Below are 18,575 nucleotides of genomic sequence, written 5' to 3'. Positions count from 1 at the left end.
CGTCTGTAGCGGAGCATTTGACTGTACACAATTGACCTCTTAATATGATTAGGATGGAAGCTGTTGTACTTAAGATACGTCTGTCTGTCTGTAGGTTTGTGGTAAACAGACGTGTTCAGCTTCCCTCCTTCTTTGCGGATAGTCACATCAAGAAAGTGTACTTCTGACCTAGAGCTGTCCATAGTAAATTTGATGTCGGGATGAACCATGTTGAGCTTGGAGTGGAACTCCGACAGCTGTTCGTCAGAATGGGGCCAAATGAGAAAAATGTCGTCAATGTAGCGGACGAACATGCTAGGTTTTAGAGTTTCTTTCGAGAGGAATTCTTCCTCGAGTACGGCCATAAAAATACTGGCATACGCTGGCGCAAATTTAGTACCCATGGCAGTACCCTGAGTTTGTAGAAAGCATTCATCATCAAATGTGAAGTAATTATGTTTCAAGATGAACTGGGCAAGACGACAAATGTCTTCTATGGGCATGTCAGAAGAAGGGTCGTGTTTGGTCAAAAATCTACGCAATGCATTAACCCCATCGGAGTGAGGAATGTTCGTGTACAGACTGACGACATCCAAAGTGACTAGAGTGCAATTTGGAGGAAGCTGAATGTTGTCGAGTCTATTAAGAAAATCATTGGTATCTTTTACATAGCTCTCGACGTTATGTAAGACCCCTTGTAGATACTTGTCAATGAAAGCTGACATCGGTTCAGTAAGTGAACCTACACTGGAAACAATTGGCCGTCCAGGCGGAATGATCTTATGTTCTCTCGATAACTCAGTAATTTCGGAAGTTTCCAAATCTTCAGCATTTTTGTCAGTGGCATTTGCTACCATCGTCGCACGATGGTAGCAAAGCGACGCCCTGCTGTCCCCAGCGGAAGAAACCCCTTCATCGACTCGTTTGTGAGCAATGTGGAGAGACACCTCGACAAGCTGCTGAAGGAGACTGAACGGGAACCCTCATCGAACATATCACGGAAGCAGCAAGACGCCATCCGATCCCTGCGTGACAACGCTGACATCACGATTAAGCCTGCTGACAAAGGGGGAGCCGTCACCATCCAGGATACAGCGGACTACATCAACGAGGCGGAAAGACAACTGTCCGACACGAGATTCTACAAGAAGCTTGACAGTGACCCTACGAGCTTGTTCACGAAGGAAGCTGAGACTCTTTGTAATAACCTGAAACACATCGATAAGAGAGAAGCGAAACAACTTGTACCAAGTAAGCCGGTAACTAGTAGATTTTACACATTACCTAAGATCCATAAACTTCCGACGATGGTAGCAAATGCCACTGACAAAAATGCTGAAGATTTGGAAACTTCCGAAATTACTGAGTTATCGAGAGAACATAAGATCATTCCGCCTGGACGGCCAATTGTTTCCAGTGTAGGTTCACTTACTGAACCGATGTCAGCTTTCATTGACAAGTATCTACAAGGGGTCTTACATAACGTCGAGAGCTATGTAAAAGATACCAATGATTTTCTTAATAGACTCGACAACATTCAGCTTCCTCCAAATTGCACTCTAGTCACTTTGGATGTCGTCAGTCTGTACACGAACATTCCTCACTCCGATGGGGTTAATGCATTGCGTAGATTTTTGACCAAACACGACCCTTCTTCTGACATGCCCATAGAAGACATTTGTCGTCTTGCCCAGTTCATCTTGAAACATAATTACTTCACATTTGATGATGAATGCTTTCTACAAACTCAGGGTACTGCCATGGGTACTAAATTTGCGCCAGCGTATGCCAGTATTTTTATGGCCGTACTCGAGGAAGAATTCCTCTCGAAAGAAACTCTAAAACCTAGCATGTTCGTCCGCTACATTGACGACATTTTTCTCATTTGGCCCCATTCTGACGAACAGCTGTCGGAGTTCCACTCCAAGCTCAACATGGTTCATCCCGACATCAAATTTACTATGGACAGCTCTAGGTCAGAAGTACACTTTCTTGATGTGACTATCCGCAAAGAAGGAGGGAAGCTGAACACGTCTGTTTACCACAAACCTACAGACAGACAGACGTATCTTAAGTACAACAGCTTCCATCCTAATCATATTAAGAGGTCAATTGTGTACAGTCAAATGCTCCGCTACAGACGAATCATTTCTGATCACAAGGAATTTCTGGATGCGTCTTTGAAGCTGGGGCAAAAATTCGTTGCAGCGGGGTACCCGTTAGACATTGTGCAAGCAGGTAGGGACCGCGCGATAGCAAAAAGACGCTCATCCTTACTACATCATGATAATCTGAAACCCAAAGACTCACACACACGCAAAGTCTTTGTAACAACATATCATCCCACATCACAACAGTTCATGAAGGAAGTGAGGAAAGAATGGCCTACTCTCAAACAAGTCCAATCGGTAGCTCCCGAGTTAACAGCACGTCCCTTACATGCACAACGACAGCCACGCAACCTGAAGAGTTTGCTTACACGATCTCGAGTCAACAGAACAATCAATCCTACTGGAAATCATAAATGTGGAAACAAACGATGTCAAATATGCGCTCACCTAATCACAGATACAGATATCACACTTGGCTCCGGCCACACCCTCCATCCGACGTCAGGGGACTGCAACAGCAAGAATGTAGTATACAGCCTTACATGCAAGCAATGTCCCCTGGCTGTCTACATCGGAGAAACAACAAATTTTAGACAACGTTTCAACAATCACAAAAGCACAATCATTAGAAGTCAAACACAACATCCAGTCGCACAACACTTCAACAAACCAAATCACACACTAACAGATCTGCAATGTTGCATTTTATACAAGGACATGGAAGCATTTGAAGAAAGACACGTGAAAGAACTAAAAACAATCATCCGCACACGAAGCTTCCAGGGACAGGGCATGAACATAGATCTATCATGGCTCACGAACTACACTTTTTACAAGTAGGTGCGCCGCTTATTGTTGTATGTTCTCCCGTTTACCCCGCTGCAATAGATCTTATCATTATATTGCTTGAGTGATATAATGCTGACGCTCCTTTTAACCATTTCTTGGAACCAGTCTTTTTTCCACTCCGAGACGTATTGTGACGTATCTATTTAATCAAAAGAAGAAAAATATGATTTTTCACGTATTTCATATTCATGCTATAGTCTCAGATTATTTAAAGACTATCTACTCACCAGAATTTGGAAGTTAATGTATGTGTATGCTGAAGTTTGAAAGGGATGGTAAACTGCTTGCACATATTTTGCATAACCATCAGTGTGACGATTCAGTTTGATTTAAAAAAATCGAATGTTTATATTGATCATGATAATTTCAGATTATGTAAAGATTATCTATACACTAGAATTAAAGTTAATTTATGTGTATGTTGAATTTTGAAAGAAATAATGCACTGCTTTTACATTACCACCGCAGCTGCGTATTCAGAGGAATTACTTCTGTATCAGTCGTGCCAAGTTTTTTCATGTATGCTTTATACTCATTGTAATTTCATTATGACGTAACATTGTACTGTTGCCAGGATGCGCGCTGGGTGTTAGGATGCCTAGCATGGATGCGTTAAAGCGCGCATCCTTAGTAACACGGTTGCAATATATTGTTATGGCTTAATTTTGTTATTGTTCTCTCAGTATCAACACTTGAGAAAGGGCGGCGAGACGCCCGAAAATTTGTGTGAAGAAATAAACCGTTGGTGAATACAGCATGAACTTTGTTGCAGCTTTGTTACTTATCTTTATATATATATATATATATATATATATATATATATATATATATTTATATTTATTATTATCTGCTACAATAATAATTCCAGCACAGTGGGGTGAAGTTTTAGGTTTTCACCTTTTGAAGCACTAAATGATTCCTGTGAAGCATAATTTTTTCGAAGGTTAACTTTTACATCCCAACATATATTCTGAAAACATTTAAAGACGTGCAGCCCAGATTTTTTAAATAAAAATTGTAATTATCATCTGCTAGAATAATAATTCCTGTACAGTTGTCCATGAGGTGAAGTTTTAGGTTTTCACTCTGGAAGGACAGAATGCTTACTGTAAAGCATAATTATGTTTAATGTTAACTTTTACATCCAAACATATATTCTGAAAGCACTTTTACATGCAGCTCTTTTTTTTTTAACTGAACATAATGTTGAATACATGTATTACCTCTAACATCAAAACAAGAGATTAAACACGTAAATTGCGATTTGGACATTTCATCTCGACCATACACAAACCTTATTTGTTTGAGTTAACTCCGTCAAGGTAAAATCATATGCATGCTTTCACGATAGGCATTTCTTTAAATTTACATTTTCGTCAACCAGTTGTATCCGAGTAATTGAAAATATTTATTCTCAGTGTTATAAAGGAGTTTCTTACTTTTAACATGTGAATTTCAAACTGTTCTCAATTTCGCTGATATTGTAGTTTTGTATATATTCACCTGCATAATTATGTTTGAATTAATATGGAAGATGTTAAGGAATAAAGATTCGCAAGTACATTTTAACACTCGATATTAAAACAAGCTTTGAACACTAAGTGTTGCAGTAAACAAAAATTTTGATCCGGCATTGTCCCATACACTAACATGAATTAAAATAACGCACAAAGTTATTACTAAATTTATTCAGTTCTTGAGGTTTTTCTGGGATACATTAATAGGTGATTAAACATTATGATAATGAACATTGTTCTGTATTAAAGAAAAGGAACAGTAAAGTGTTACATTACTGTCATTAATCTCAAGATCTCAAAATATATTTTATTACGTGTGCAGAACATTTTGGTTAACTGTGATTTTTTGTTTTTGTTTCAGCACTCTCGAGATAATTTCGTGATACCGTATAATTCCTGGTTAACTGCTCAATAACTTATACTACTTTTGTGCAACATGATGAAATATAAACGATGTACCCTTATGAGTATTGAAGTGACTGGTATCATTTTATTATGTTGTAGCTTCTCCAGCGAGCAGATGAGGTCAGAGATCTACGAAGGTCTTCTTTCGCCTTGTCATCTCCCCCCGCAAGACCGTCCAGGTCTTCACCAGCTAACTCCGCCATCAGCGTCTCATAGTGTCCGTACTTTGGCCTCCTCAACAACCAGGGACTTGTCCAAAACCTCCTTTGAAGCATTTTGGTCCTCTCTTGAGCATCTCTTTTTCTGCGGCGCCTCCTTGACAACAGGGTCGCACCAATCGTGCAGAAGATCAGGGTCTCTTCTTCTTCAAGCAGAGCGAAAATGCTTCTGGCATCCATCTTTGAGCGCCAAAAATGTGCATTTCCCGTCCCTCGATCGTATAAAACTCTTATTACTCGTAATAAAGTCTTGACAACTCGTTTAAAGCTCGCTTTAAGTCGTATAAAGGTCACTGCAACTCATACTAAGCTCGGTATGTCTCGTTTCGAGCTCGGTTCACTCGTACAGCGAGCGTAGTGAACTCGGCGTTGAGTCTTATATCACTCATGCAAATTCCAGAAAAAAAATTACATTTCGCGCGAGTTTGTGCGAGTTAACGCGAGTTGGAGCTCGCACAGCTCGCGCACGACTCGCGACTCAAACTCGCCAAAGTGTAAACGTTGCTTAACTCATGCTGAACTCAGCTAGACTCGTTATATACTCGCGGTACTCGCAATAACTCGAAAGAAGCTCGAGATAAACTCGTAATAACTCGTAATAACTCGCCATATTTGAGTATACGCGAGTGCATTCCGAGTTTACTAGAGCGAGATACGAGCACTGCGATCGTACTACGAGTGAAGGAGAGGTGCCCGCGAGATTAGCGTGAGTTCAGATCGAGCACCCCGAGTTACAGCGAGTTTCGTATGAGTTTAGTCAGATTGCGTTGCAAGTGCACATTGACATGCCAGCTGAATAATAAATATCCAGTGTTCTATATTTTTCCATATATATTTTACAATGAGAGCACATTTTGATCGACCCACGCATGTACACGTACTTTTAAAACGGCTATTGTCACTGTATTATTACAACTAGCAAAAATAGGAGAGGAATATGCCCCGACTCAAGAGATCCAAGAGTTGTGGCCATTCAGGTAGTTAAACACCGAAAGAATAATGTCATTCAAACAAGGGTAGAGGTAGAAGAAGTGCAGGAAGAGAGAATGGAGACGGAAGAGGAGATCAATGACGAGCAGAGACAGGTAAAAGAACAAGACACCAAACTAGACCAGGTCCAAGCTCAAACTACTGAGCATCAGGCCTCTCCTGTCGAACTGGTTGGGGAGAAAAATGAACCCATTTTTCTCCACTCACAAGGTTCTCCGTCTGGCACCCCAGGGAAGACGGAAATAAAAGAACAAAGAAGTCCACCCCAAACAAGAAGTCCATCCCTAAGAAGTCCACCCCGAAGAGACGAAAAACATCTCACTGCATACACATTCACTGAAGAGCAAAAAGTAGAATTAGCAGAGTGGTACAGAGATCACGATTGTCTGTATAACAGGCGACTAAAGTCATACAAGGATACTGCAAAGAAGACGGCTAATCGAAGAGAAGGCCAAGGAGTACGATCCGGTGTGCTCCGGTAAGTGAAGATGAATATTAATATCTATTATTTAGGGGGGAGGGCTCTGGCGGCAAAACGGAGTTTCGCTAAATATATTTTGTTGAATTCATTACCATGATTACTACTATGATTATGATTGTCATAATTATCGAAAATCCTGTAACAACTGACAACATGACATGCATAATATTTAGTCCTGAAAATTTTGACCCCCACATTTCGTTTATTCCGTTAGCTAGCTATATACTTCACTGTATGAGAAACAAGAATTTAATATAGTTGTTTGTTTCTTTCCATTAATTTATGTGATCTAAATTCCCAGTGTTCGATTTTTTTTTTCATTTGAACAGCTAAACAATTTCCTCAAGTCTATGAAGACACAGTACAGCCGTCTGACGAACCCAAAGTCTGGAAAGGGGACCAGAAACACACCTTACAGTGAGAGAGATTAGTGGATTCTCAATACATTCCGCGTCCTGGAGGGACATATTGTGAGGATGAAAGGAAGAACATTGGGAAGGGTAAATATGCATTTGATTTTATTAAAATCTGTAATAAGCTACATTTAAACAAAATATAGAAATCGCCATCGTGTGTCTTTCTTGTAAAAGATGTTGATCGAGTGATTTATCTATTTTTTGCAGACCTCTAAAGGACAAGTAGCATCCCAACCAAGAGAAGACGAATTAAATACTCTTCCCCCAACCAGGATGCTGAGACTGATGGGCATGATGACAGCAGTAAGAATGACCAGGGCCCCGTTGCAAGAAAGTTGCAATCAATTGCAAATAATTGCTAATTTTGAAACAACCATTCTGATTGGCTCAGGGTCTGCCCTATGAAGAAGACATGCATGCAACATTGATTTTGATTGGCCAGTGACAATCAGTTGCAAGTTGCGTTTAAACGCAAAGTTTCTAGCAACGGGGCCCAGACCACCCAAGAAGCTGATGACCCCCAGCAGAGCGTGAAGCTGGTTCCTCTTACACCAACTTATCAATTGTTGGCAAGGGCAAGGGCAAAATGAAAGGGAGGTGTACAACCCCCAAGGTGGCCTCTGAAGAAGCCAAGGACAGAGAACTGCTGGAAATGGTGAATGTGAATTGTTGTAAAGAAAAGACAGTACGGATCGAGTAATACATGTATTTTATGAACATTTATTTTTTAATACAAGTACATGCACGAATAACAAGAATGACTAATCCACCATATTGTTAGAGGGTAAAACTCCGTTCGTGTGTTTATCATGATAACGCCATGATATAAAACCGGTGAAAAGGATACTCAACACGTACATTAAGGCCACTGCAACATTGTGGTTGATCGATTTTTAAAAATAAATTATTCTTAAAATGAGCTGCATGGCCTGTCTAATTATGTTCAGATTGATTAGAACAACCAAGAATATGAAAATAACTAACGACACACATTCACTACCAAGATGTTTATAATTTTTTATTATCATTATGTGCTACAATAATAATTCCAGAACAGTGGGGTGAAGTTTTAGGTTTTCACCTTTTGAAGCACTAAATGATTCCTGTGAAGCATAATTTTTTGAAAGGTTAACTTTTACATCCCAACATATATTCTGAAAACATGGAAGGACATGCAGCCCAGATTTTTTTAATGAAAATTGTAATTATCATCTGCTAGAATGATAATTCCAGTACAGTTGTCCATGAGGATTTAGGTTTTCACTCTGGAAGGACAGAATGCTTACTGTGAAGCATAATTATGTTTAATGTTGACTTTTACATCCAAACATATATTCTGAAAGCACTTTGACATGCAACTCATTTTTTTTTAACTGAACATAATGTTAAATACATGTATTACCTCTAACATCAGAACAAGAGATTAAACACGTAAATTGCGATTTGGACATTTCATCTCGACCATACAGAAATCTTATTTGTTTGAGTTAACTCCGTCAAAGTAAAATCATATGCATGCTTTCACGATAGGCATTTCTTTAAATTTACATTTTCGTCAACCAGTTGTATCCGAGTAATTGAAAATATTTAATCTCAATGTTATAAAGGAGTTACTTACTTTTAACATGTAAATTTCAAACTGTTCTCAATTTCGCTGATATTGTAGCTTTGTATATATTCACCTACATAATTATATTTGAATTAATATGGCAGATGTTAAGGAATAAAGGTTCGCAAGTACATTTTAACACTCGATATTAAAACAAGCTTTGAACACTAAGTGTTGCAGTGAACAAAAATTTTAATCAGGCATTGTCCCATACACTAACATGAATTAAAATAACGCACAAAATTATTACTAAAATTATTCAGTTCTTGGGGTTTTTCAGGGATACATTAATAGGTGATTAAACATTATGATAATGAACATTGTTCTGTATTAAAAAAAAGGAACAGTAAAGTGTTACATTACTGTCATTAATCTCAAGATCTCAAAATATGTTTTATTACGTGTGCAAAACATTTTGGTTAACTGTGATTTTTTTTTTTTTTTTGTTTCAGTACTCTCGAGATAATTTCGTGATACCGTATATCATTCCTGGTTAACTGCTCAATAACTTACTAGTTTTGTGTAACATGGTGAAATATAAACGATGTACCCTTATGAGTATTGAAGTGACTGGTATCCTTTTATTATGTTGTAGCTCCTCCAGCGAGCAGATGAGGTCAGAGATCTACGAAGGTCTTCTTTCGCCTTGTCATCACCGCCCGCAAGACCGTCCAGGTCTTCACCAGCTAACTCCGCCATCAGCGTCTCATAGTGTCCGTACTTTGGCCTCCTCAACAACCAGGGTCTTGTCCAAAACCTCCTTTGAAGCATTTTGGTCCTCTCTTGAGCATCTTCTTTTTTTCTGCGGCGCCTCCTTGACAACAGGGTCGCACCAATCGTGCAGAAGATCAGGGTCTCTTCTTCTTCAAGCAGAGCGAAAATGCTTCTGGCATCCATCTTTGAGCGCCAAAAATGTGCATTTCCCGCCCGTCGATCGTATAAAACTCTTATTACTCGTAATAAAATCTTGACAACTCGTTTAAAGCTCGCTTTAAGTCGTATAAAGGTCACTGCAACTCATACTAAGCTCGGTATGTCTCGTTTCGAGCTCGGTTCACTCGTACAGCGAGCGTAGTGAACTCGGCGTTGAGTCTTATATCACTCATGCAAATTCCAGAAAAAAAAATACATTTCGCGCGAGTTTGTGCGAGTTAACGCGAGTTGGAGCTCGCACAGCTCGCACACGACTCGCGACTCCAACTCGCCAAAGTGTAAACGTTGCTTTAGAGATAGAAATTCAAAAACAGATTGCTGGCTAATGAACGATTTTTTTCCCCACAACTTGTAAACTATAGGTACCTACATAATCGTTACAGTGTTTGCTATTGTTCCTCCTTGTCTTGTGCATATTCTTTTTTTTTTTTTTTTTTAGTCTCGCGTTAAAAAAAAAAAAAAAGAAGAGAGAAGGGGGGAAATACAAAAAAAAAAAAATCGAAGAAATGAATTGATCACTTGCCTGATTTCCTCATCAGGACTGCGTCGACCGAAACCAACTCAGGTACGCCCAGGAGCAATGCGCGACGAGGGATGCCCTGCCTTACAAGGGAGAGCTGTTGCTATGGGAACCGTACACCGATAGGAAACGTGAGCACATCGTATCCAACCACCGCTGTAGCAGGGGGTTCGTGATGTTAATGCCATCGGAATGATTATTTGACTGGTTGCGGGATATCGTTAAACAATCTGACTTTGATTTGTCGCTAATGTGCATGCATGCGCTGTTAGTCTTTGTATTTATTTTCAAAACTCTGGGAAGTGTGTATACATGTATTTTGAAAAGGTTATTATGAACATCTGCCAATCTCCCTCGTCTCTCTCTCTCCGTCTCTTTTTTCACGTTCTCATGTATTAATGGTTCAGGCATTTCTGATGACGAATTCTGTCAGCAGAGCTGCGTGTCGTATTCGCGGGAAATCGTCGTCAAGTTTGGGGCTTTCGTCGATGGTACGAGATGCGATGTGGTGGACGTGTTCAATCGAGAAGTCGCCATGTGTGTAGGCGGAGAATGCCGGGTCAGTGATAACAGGAGAATCTGCTATATATTTTTTTATTAATTGATTTATTTTCGTTTTTTTTTGCTCGATCCGCATTTTGCTCGGTTTCTTGCTACAACCATGGAGCTTCAAAGCTCCTTGATACAACTATTGTCAAAGAAACAAACGACAAACACAAACGATAGATAATGATAACGATGTCAATAGAAATGATGAAATTGACGTTAGATTATATTATGACGTCGGTGTCCATGATTGCAGTCGACAGTTATGACAGTAGCGATTTCTTGACACATGCTGAATAAGATAACTAACAATTAAAAATATACGATAACAATGAAAATTTACTGATAACGATGGAAACCTCTGAATACATGACCTCAAGTCCTCAACATTATGATGTCTTAATTGCATTTCCACGTGGTGGCTCCAAAGTAGTAGCTTTGTTGAGCAGATAGAAAAAAAAAACACGGTACGAATAATTCATGTTTCTCCAACTTGTGATATGATTTTCAGTGGACTAGTTTAGTCAAAATGTCTGATTTCATATGTATCTTACACTGTTATTACCATGGCAACGTGTTGATATCATGACACTGCCAGTGTCTTTATATTATCCGATCAATATGTTATCAATATCATTTTCAGTGGACTTCAAAATGTCTGATTTCATATTGTATCTTACTCTGTTTTTGCCATGGCAACGTGTCGATATACACTGCCAGTGTCTTTGGATTTGGCCAGAGTGGGTTAAAGGAGCACAGACCCGGAATTTAAGAGGGCGTTATTTGATGCTGTGACTATGGTTAGCTATGGACGAACTGAGATTGACATTATTTCGGCCATTTTCGACATACTGACATTAGGAATCGATTTCACTTGGCAAACCACTCGGACGTTCGGAACATGCCAACTGCTTAAATGCGCAAGCGCTCTCTTGAATCTTATATTCGTCCTGTCCCTATAAGCTGGCACTCGATGTCGCTGGTAGTTTTATTAATCCTTATTCGCTGTTCATTATTGTACATGTAACTCTCTCTCTCTCTCTCTCTCTGCCTCTGGTATCCTTGTCATTGTTTTACTTCAGTAGAACTTCGCGTGCGATTTCGACTCGAATTCTAGCCGTGTCTACGATGCCTGTGGCGTGTGCGGTGGTAACCAGACAACTTGCGACCTTGATAGTGACTTGAACAGAATTAACATCGAGAACGGTGAGAATCCACCTGCTGTCATTTCGAGTAGGGAAAATTGTTTGTCCTTAAAAGTGTTTCACTGCGGTAACCGCTGTGAACGGTCAAATTTGTGTCATGCACAGAGGGTTAATACTTTGCATATACACTTTGATACAGTTTTACACATTCTGATAGTTTTGACAATAAGTCTGATATAAACAATCACATCGTCACGTTGCGCCTTTTGTGAGCAACACCGGTGTTGTAGTTTTGATATGATTCATCAATTCAATGTAATATCTTTCATTGATTGTCAGCTCGAATTATGACTTGGTCACGTTGGTTGCTCAAAAGTTTGAGGCGAGTATTTGTTGACAGAATAATATCAGGATATTCAGTGTTTTAAGTTCTTGAAATGGATCTGAAAACGTTCAAGTAAAAATATTACAGATGTATATCCAGACCAATCTTTTTGATCAAGACACATACACATGACAGAGTAGAAAGCAAAATAACAGACTTGATGAACATGAAAAGTTTGCAAGTGGATGTTTTGATTTTCTCTTGTTGAAAAGGCCTACGCACAATATATTTCTTCATCACATTAATCAATGCGATTGTTAATCTTCTGGAAGACAGATGTTAAAATCCTGTTTAATGAAAGACAAACATACAAAACGTTGCTAACGGTCTGCTCTCGTTCAACGCTTAATTTGTAATTCTAGTTCTCCTCCCTTCTGTTTTTTGTTCTTTCTCTTCTTGGAATTGTAAATTCTCCAGTAGCCATATCTATAACATCACACAATGTCAGCATTCAAAATCTGATATATCTGTGCAAAGATAGGTTTGTATAATTGCTGAAATCAAGGCGTGCTTTCTTGCGATAGGAGCGTTTACGCGCACGATACTTGAAAAAGAACATGTACAGTATTCCTTTTAGTTTTATTCTTATTTTTAAATTTACCATCGTCTACATTGTTTTCTTCTCTGACTGCAGGGTTCGAGCCCGTTTTAGAAATTCCTAACGGATCAACGTTTGTAAATGTAACCAACTTCAACAATGACTGCCACCTCGGTAAGCAGTGTTACATTTTTTTTTTTCTTTTTCTTTTTTCGGAGACCCCTGCACGTCCCATTCAACCCTTTCCTATCAATTCCCAATCCGAACCTAGAGCCTATTACCCAAACCCGGAAGAAGAGGAAGTAGAAGAAGAAGAAGAAGACGACGACGAAGAAGACGAAGAAAGGAGAGGGGGATGGAGAGATTTTCAAAAATCTATACACAGTGTCATATGTTGTCGTAATTTTAATACATTTTTGCGTCTTTTAAAACAAGTATTTATTGTGTAGTTTTGCTTATCATTTTTAACCACACTGTCACCTCATTCGACAGTCAGCAATATGTCTTAATCGCAGTTCTTGAGCTTGTATGTTAAGGCCATTCAGTGATCAAGTTCATTTTGGTAGGCCTACTATGCATCCTGGCATTGAAAAGTATGAGAGAAATTAACACATGTCAGTTATTTTGGCCATATACCTAGGCATTTTAAGCGTCGATTGTAGACCTGAACGTATCTTCTCACGAAACTGATTATTTCAACAAAATCGTATACACTACCATGGCGAGCGTATGTAGGTAACGAACTTCATTGATGCACCATTGACTTTGAGATGCCACGACCAGATGAGTTAATTCACCAACGTTCTATAGTATATTTTATATCTGTGATGGACAAACCCCTCAGGCCTATAAGCGGTACAATGTGCAAGGTGACCTGATTTCGACCTCACATATCTTGACAACTTCCTCGAGAGAGACGCGTGTGATAACAAAAGCTGTTGCTCGTTCTTAGGTATTTCTTAAATTACGATGGATTCAGTGAAGTGTGTACTATAATTATATAGTATGTGTAACCCAGCTAGCTTCACGTTCATCCTGACGGTTGAGATTTTATCGTTGCGCCCCTAGCGGTGATCGCTGGCGAACAACTCGTCTTCGGCGACAGCGGCCAAGAAGTCCGATCCAAGGCTTACACGACGGGTACTGACGTGATCTCGTATATCACCGGTGACCATGAGAACATACATATTAGAGGGCCTACATCAACCAACTTGACAGTACAGGTGACCTCAGCCACCGAGTCTCAAAATTATTGAAGGAATTTGTGAAAAGCGAATTTTACCCGCTGTCAATTGAAATGTATTCCTGTGGAAATTTTCTCTTTAATAAGAAAATGATACTTTTGTATATCCAAAATGATTAGTATCGCAGTTTCCATGAATTTTCAGTGTCGTAGGAAATTTACCAAGTATATCATAATCATATGATATAGAAGTTTATTGAAAACCAGGTAATCCATCGTAAAAAGCCACAGACAAATGATATTCTTGTCTGTTTCTTGTTTTCTTCGTCGCAGAGATAGATTATTCTAATGTGCAGAAATTGTACAGGCAGTTTTCAAAATAAATCCACTGTGCTCTTAACACTAGTCTTACTCTACTGCTGTTGTTGCCATGACACTACTGGTGTTAAATCTTGTGAGACAAATTCCGATAAAACCTTCTTTTTTAATTACTATTATCATTCATTGCAGATTTATAAAACAAATACGTCGTCAGCCTCGGCCGTAGAGTGCGCTATTCAGTGGTCGCTCTACAAACCGAATCAAGAGCCGCGACAGACATACGAGTGGGCTGTGGAGAAATCTGACTGCAGCAAAACCTGTGGATTTGGTGAGTAGAGTAACAAAGAATCGGACAACAAACTTTTTTATATTTAAATCAATTACTCCACGTCCTTCCAAAGCCATCAATACCGCGGAATATTATCAGGATGTCGGTTGTTGGGCAAGGTGCGTCCCTATGAATTACAATGATTATAAGATGACTTAGAATAGGGCTTGTGTCCAAACATTTTGGCGTGAATTGATTTCTGGGATGAAAATCAGTCTGTTTAAAATACGTTAAGACAAGTATCCACGTTGTTATCACTTTAGGTGCTTTACATATCAGTGTTAACCAAATTTTGCAACATGACTGTCAATGAAGTGACTTACGAGGAGATGAAACGTTATGGTTATTGGTTGCATTATAGTTTTGTGGTGTTTCGAAACTCTGTTCAGTTTTATAGATGCGCTGTTGTTTCAGTGATATTGTGAAGACTTTAAGTATTCATTATTGTCTTTCTTGAGGAATGCACACCTTGTAATATAATCTTATATCGGAAATATTGTCTATGTCTAGCAACATAATGTATTTTAAACATGTAGGGATCCTAAGATCGGAGGTTACCTGCAAGGAGGTAGGAAATGACGCGCATATTGTCGAGGATTTTAACTGTCAACACCTGCAAAGACCACCGGTCAAGGAAGAGACGTGCAACACGTTCAACTGTCCATTCAGGTAACGAAGCATGCGCTTCGTATCTTATTTGTTTTATAAACTCGCTGTATTGGGGGCTAGTCCGGTACGAGGATTCTACGATTTTGTTTACTCCTCAGGCGATTTTGCGTTCGGTACCGTTTTGGTTTTGGGGTTGTTTGTTTGTGTTTTTTTTACATTTATTAATCTGATGGAGTACAGAGAATTAAATTATTTGTATGTTTTACTTGATATGAATATCAATTTGTTGGAGTCGTACAGTATTGCGTTGTAATAATGACATGTGTTGCAGAAGTGTGTTCTGTTTCATTGGAGAGAGTTTTGATATATTGTTGCTGAGGTTGTCATGGTTTACAATAGACTTTTTTGAAATTCATTAAAATGGTCCGTGACCATTTGAAGATAACGACAAGTCGTAACTGGCACTGCCCCTTCGCGTCACAGGTGGGAGGTCGGTGATTGGGAAGACTGCAACGTGCCGTGCGGCATGGGCGTACGCTCGCGCAAGGTATTCTGCGCCAGGAGCAACGGGGAGGGTGTAGCGGAAGTTGGCTCTGAGGAGATGTGCGAAGGTGCAGACTCGAAGCCTGTACATCAGGAACAGTGTCATCTCCCACCTTGTACAGATGATGGTGAGCATCTATGTAAATGATCATCCCTGTTTCATGTATCTAAACAGAACGATGTATACACCGGTGTATGTATAATGTAATGCTTGTTTAGATAGCCCTTTTCAGATCCTCAGGGATCAAACATCCTATAGGCCTACTCTCGATGTAAATAAGCCTGAACCCTTAATCTCGCGAGGATTTGACAAGAAAAGCGATAAACTATTATTTGCGGAAAAGAATATAATATACAATAATGGATTATCTTCTTCGCTGTCTTGCTGTAGTTCAGATACCAGGATGGTTGCTTGCTTTCCACTTGGTCTGTTACAAATCTGTCTACGGCCGCATTTCATTGCTTTCTTTAATGCCTCTTACGTGTAATAAGTGTAGTCTCGTGTCATATTTCAATGTTTGCATCATCATCATCATTGCGACAAGTAATCATAATCATTAACCATCTTTTGATCTTGTCATGAAAAAAGAATAACATTCTTGGTGATCATTCGGTCGTGCATCATTCATTCGAGCTTGTAGATTATAACAGTTCTCAGTTGTAATATTATACGCGTTAGCTCTGTACATTACTATATATATAGAGTACCAATGTGTGATGACATAGCCATTCATCGCCATGGAAACTGGTTCGTACCAACCTCACCTGACGGGAAACATGAGCACTTATACTATTACTGTGCTCGCACCTGGTTACAACCCAAGCTATATCAAGATTGTGACATCATCATTGATCGTTACGCTATTAATACCTTGTTGATATAACAATAGCATGGACATTTTGACAAAAATCGTGGTTCTAAGAGAGTTCGTTCAAAACGGTCAACACAACCCTAATCTTACAATGAATGACGAAACAGTCGTGTGCAATCTTCCTTCGTTTCACCTCATAATCTGCCTCCAGGAGCATGACATTTATTGTTTGAAACCTTTTTCCCGCAAACACACACGTTAGGCCTATAATCTTTATGAAGACAGTGATCTCAAAATTGGCTAAGTGACATTTCCTCAACCTTAAAGTAATTCCATCATCAGATAGAGCAAGATAATAAAACATTTCAAGTGACACCTCACTTGCCGCATAACAAGGATTATTGTTGAAGTTATTATTCAAAATATCCGTATATTTTTTATCATTGTCATCCTCACATTTTAGTAGCTTCAATCGCAAGTATCTCAACATAACAAGAATGGAGTTAGCTCGTTTTGCAATAAACCCCTCCATATAAGCCTTCATGCATTCATAACATTCAGTACCTAATTTTCTCTCGACTTACTACTTTGGACTTCGTCATCTTACATCTTCTTGAAAACATTTTGACATCTTCTCCAGGGACGTGCAACCTGACAATATCTGCTTCGACGGGACACTTCTCCTCACCGAATCACCCCGGCGCCTACCCGCCAAACATCGATTGCATCTGGACACTCGGCGTCAATCACGGTTATTGGATCAAGCTCACGTTCATGACCTTCGACCTCGAAGACTCGCCCCCCGCCCACGGGAAATGTGTCTTTGACATTGTCGAGGTGAGACGTGGGTCGCTGCTGAATCAACATCGTTATGTGGGAGGACAAGTTAAATATGTAACACTTCATTCGTTTTCCCCTGAACTTCTATATAACACTCTTGAAATAAAACGTCTTTTTCCGGTGTCGATTACTAGTACTATTTAGATGAACGGGGAAACTGATTCGTAACGGTTATGAATACATTTTGACAGGAATTTTGAAGTGCGAATGATTCACAAATTTGGCCTTTTCAACTGAATGTTTCAATACACTTGGAAGCAAGTGTCTGTCGAAATATTCGTTTTCATTATATTTCCAGTTTTATTGTGAAAAAAAAAACATCACATGACGGAATGAAAGACGGCGACGCCACAACTATGATGTATTATTTTCTTCGATGTAACAATTTGTTATAACCGTGTTCGTTATAACGGGAGTACACTGTAATTACGGTATATTTTCCCGTAGCTCTCTATGTTCCATATTTCTGTTCTGTATACCTCCAATTCTGATGATATCTTTGATATTCCATCTGTTTGTACAGACAACAAATGCTATCATAATTATGTGTTTGTGTCTGTGTGTGACATGTATACAATGTGTGTGTCTAAGTGTGTGTGTGTGCTTCTATGTAGAAATTGAAATCCTATATGGAAGCCTATTGACAGGATATCAAATTCCGTCTTGTCATGCATATAGGTGTTGGGATCCACAGATAGCGGAGAGATGTCCCAAGTTTTTAGGCTGTGCGGGCGAAGAGACACGCCCTTCTCCGTAGTGGTAGAAACAGACACGGCACTGGTCCGACTCCACAGCGATCATCTCATTCAGAGGACTGGCTTCCTCGTGACATTTGACGAACTGGATCCTTAACCCTTCCTGCACCAGCTACTTTGGACATTGTGTACAATGCTATGGGGTGTTTTGTGTCAGTCGGCACTCAAAGTATTCAAAGGATTATAGATGTAGGAGCCTTACACATAAACGTAGACGTCTTTTTTTTTTTTTGGTAGGCTGGTTGGTAGGCAGACTAAAGAGAAAAGATATAGCCTGTGATATTCTACAGGTGCTGCAAAAATCATTTGATTGTTGACGGATGCATTGATACTACTTACATGACATATTGAGACAGTAGTTATCACCGAAACAGACATTCTGTGTTGATGTATGATATTCATAAATGTCCATGGTATATAAAATCATTGCAAAGATGTATGCAGGTGATGGGACTCTTCATGTATTCCATAATTAACTATTATACAAATTCTGTATTGACGCTGAATCGATTCCACCCTTGTCGTGTCTATGTGTTCATAAA

At 39.4% G+C, this 18,575-nt stretch overlaps 1 protein-coding gene across 1 annotated transcript in view; it reads left to right on the top strand.

The window, feature by feature from the left end:
* Positions 1-18,130, top strand: part of LOC139725510 (A disintegrin and metalloproteinase with thrombospondin motifs 6-like) — a 40,257-nt gene extending 22,127 nt beyond the window's left edge. The window contains exons 13-22 of the mRNA XM_071636594.1: positions 10,048-10,159; positions 10,436-10,587; positions 11,660-11,780; positions 12,739-12,816; positions 13,711-13,865; positions 14,336-14,474; positions 15,011-15,143; positions 15,567-15,754; positions 17,079-17,275; positions 17,957-18,130. Of these exons, the coding sequence (XP_071492695.1) occupies positions 10,048-10,159; positions 10,436-10,587; positions 11,660-11,780; positions 12,739-12,816; positions 13,711-13,865; positions 14,336-14,474; positions 15,011-15,143; positions 15,567-15,754; positions 17,079-17,275; positions 17,957-18,130 (1,449 nt within the window). The remainder of the gene's footprint in view (positions 1-10,047; positions 10,160-10,435; positions 10,588-11,659; positions 11,781-12,738; positions 12,817-13,710; positions 13,866-14,335; positions 14,475-15,010; positions 15,144-15,566; positions 15,755-17,078; positions 17,276-17,956) is intronic.
* Positions 18,131-18,575: the final 445 nt, after the last annotated feature.

Source organism: Diadema antillarum, unplaced genomic scaffold (genome assembly GCF_040938485.1).
Source record: "Diadema antillarum isolate AM-2024a unplaced genomic scaffold, OU_Dant_1.0 seq00000048_RagTag, whole genome shotgun sequence".
Lineage (NCBI taxonomy): Eukaryota > Metazoa > Echinodermata > Echinoidea > Diadematoida > Diadematidae > Diadema > Diadema antillarum.
Note: the sequence above shows the minus strand (reverse complement) of the source record. Positions and strands in the feature narration are given on the sequence as shown.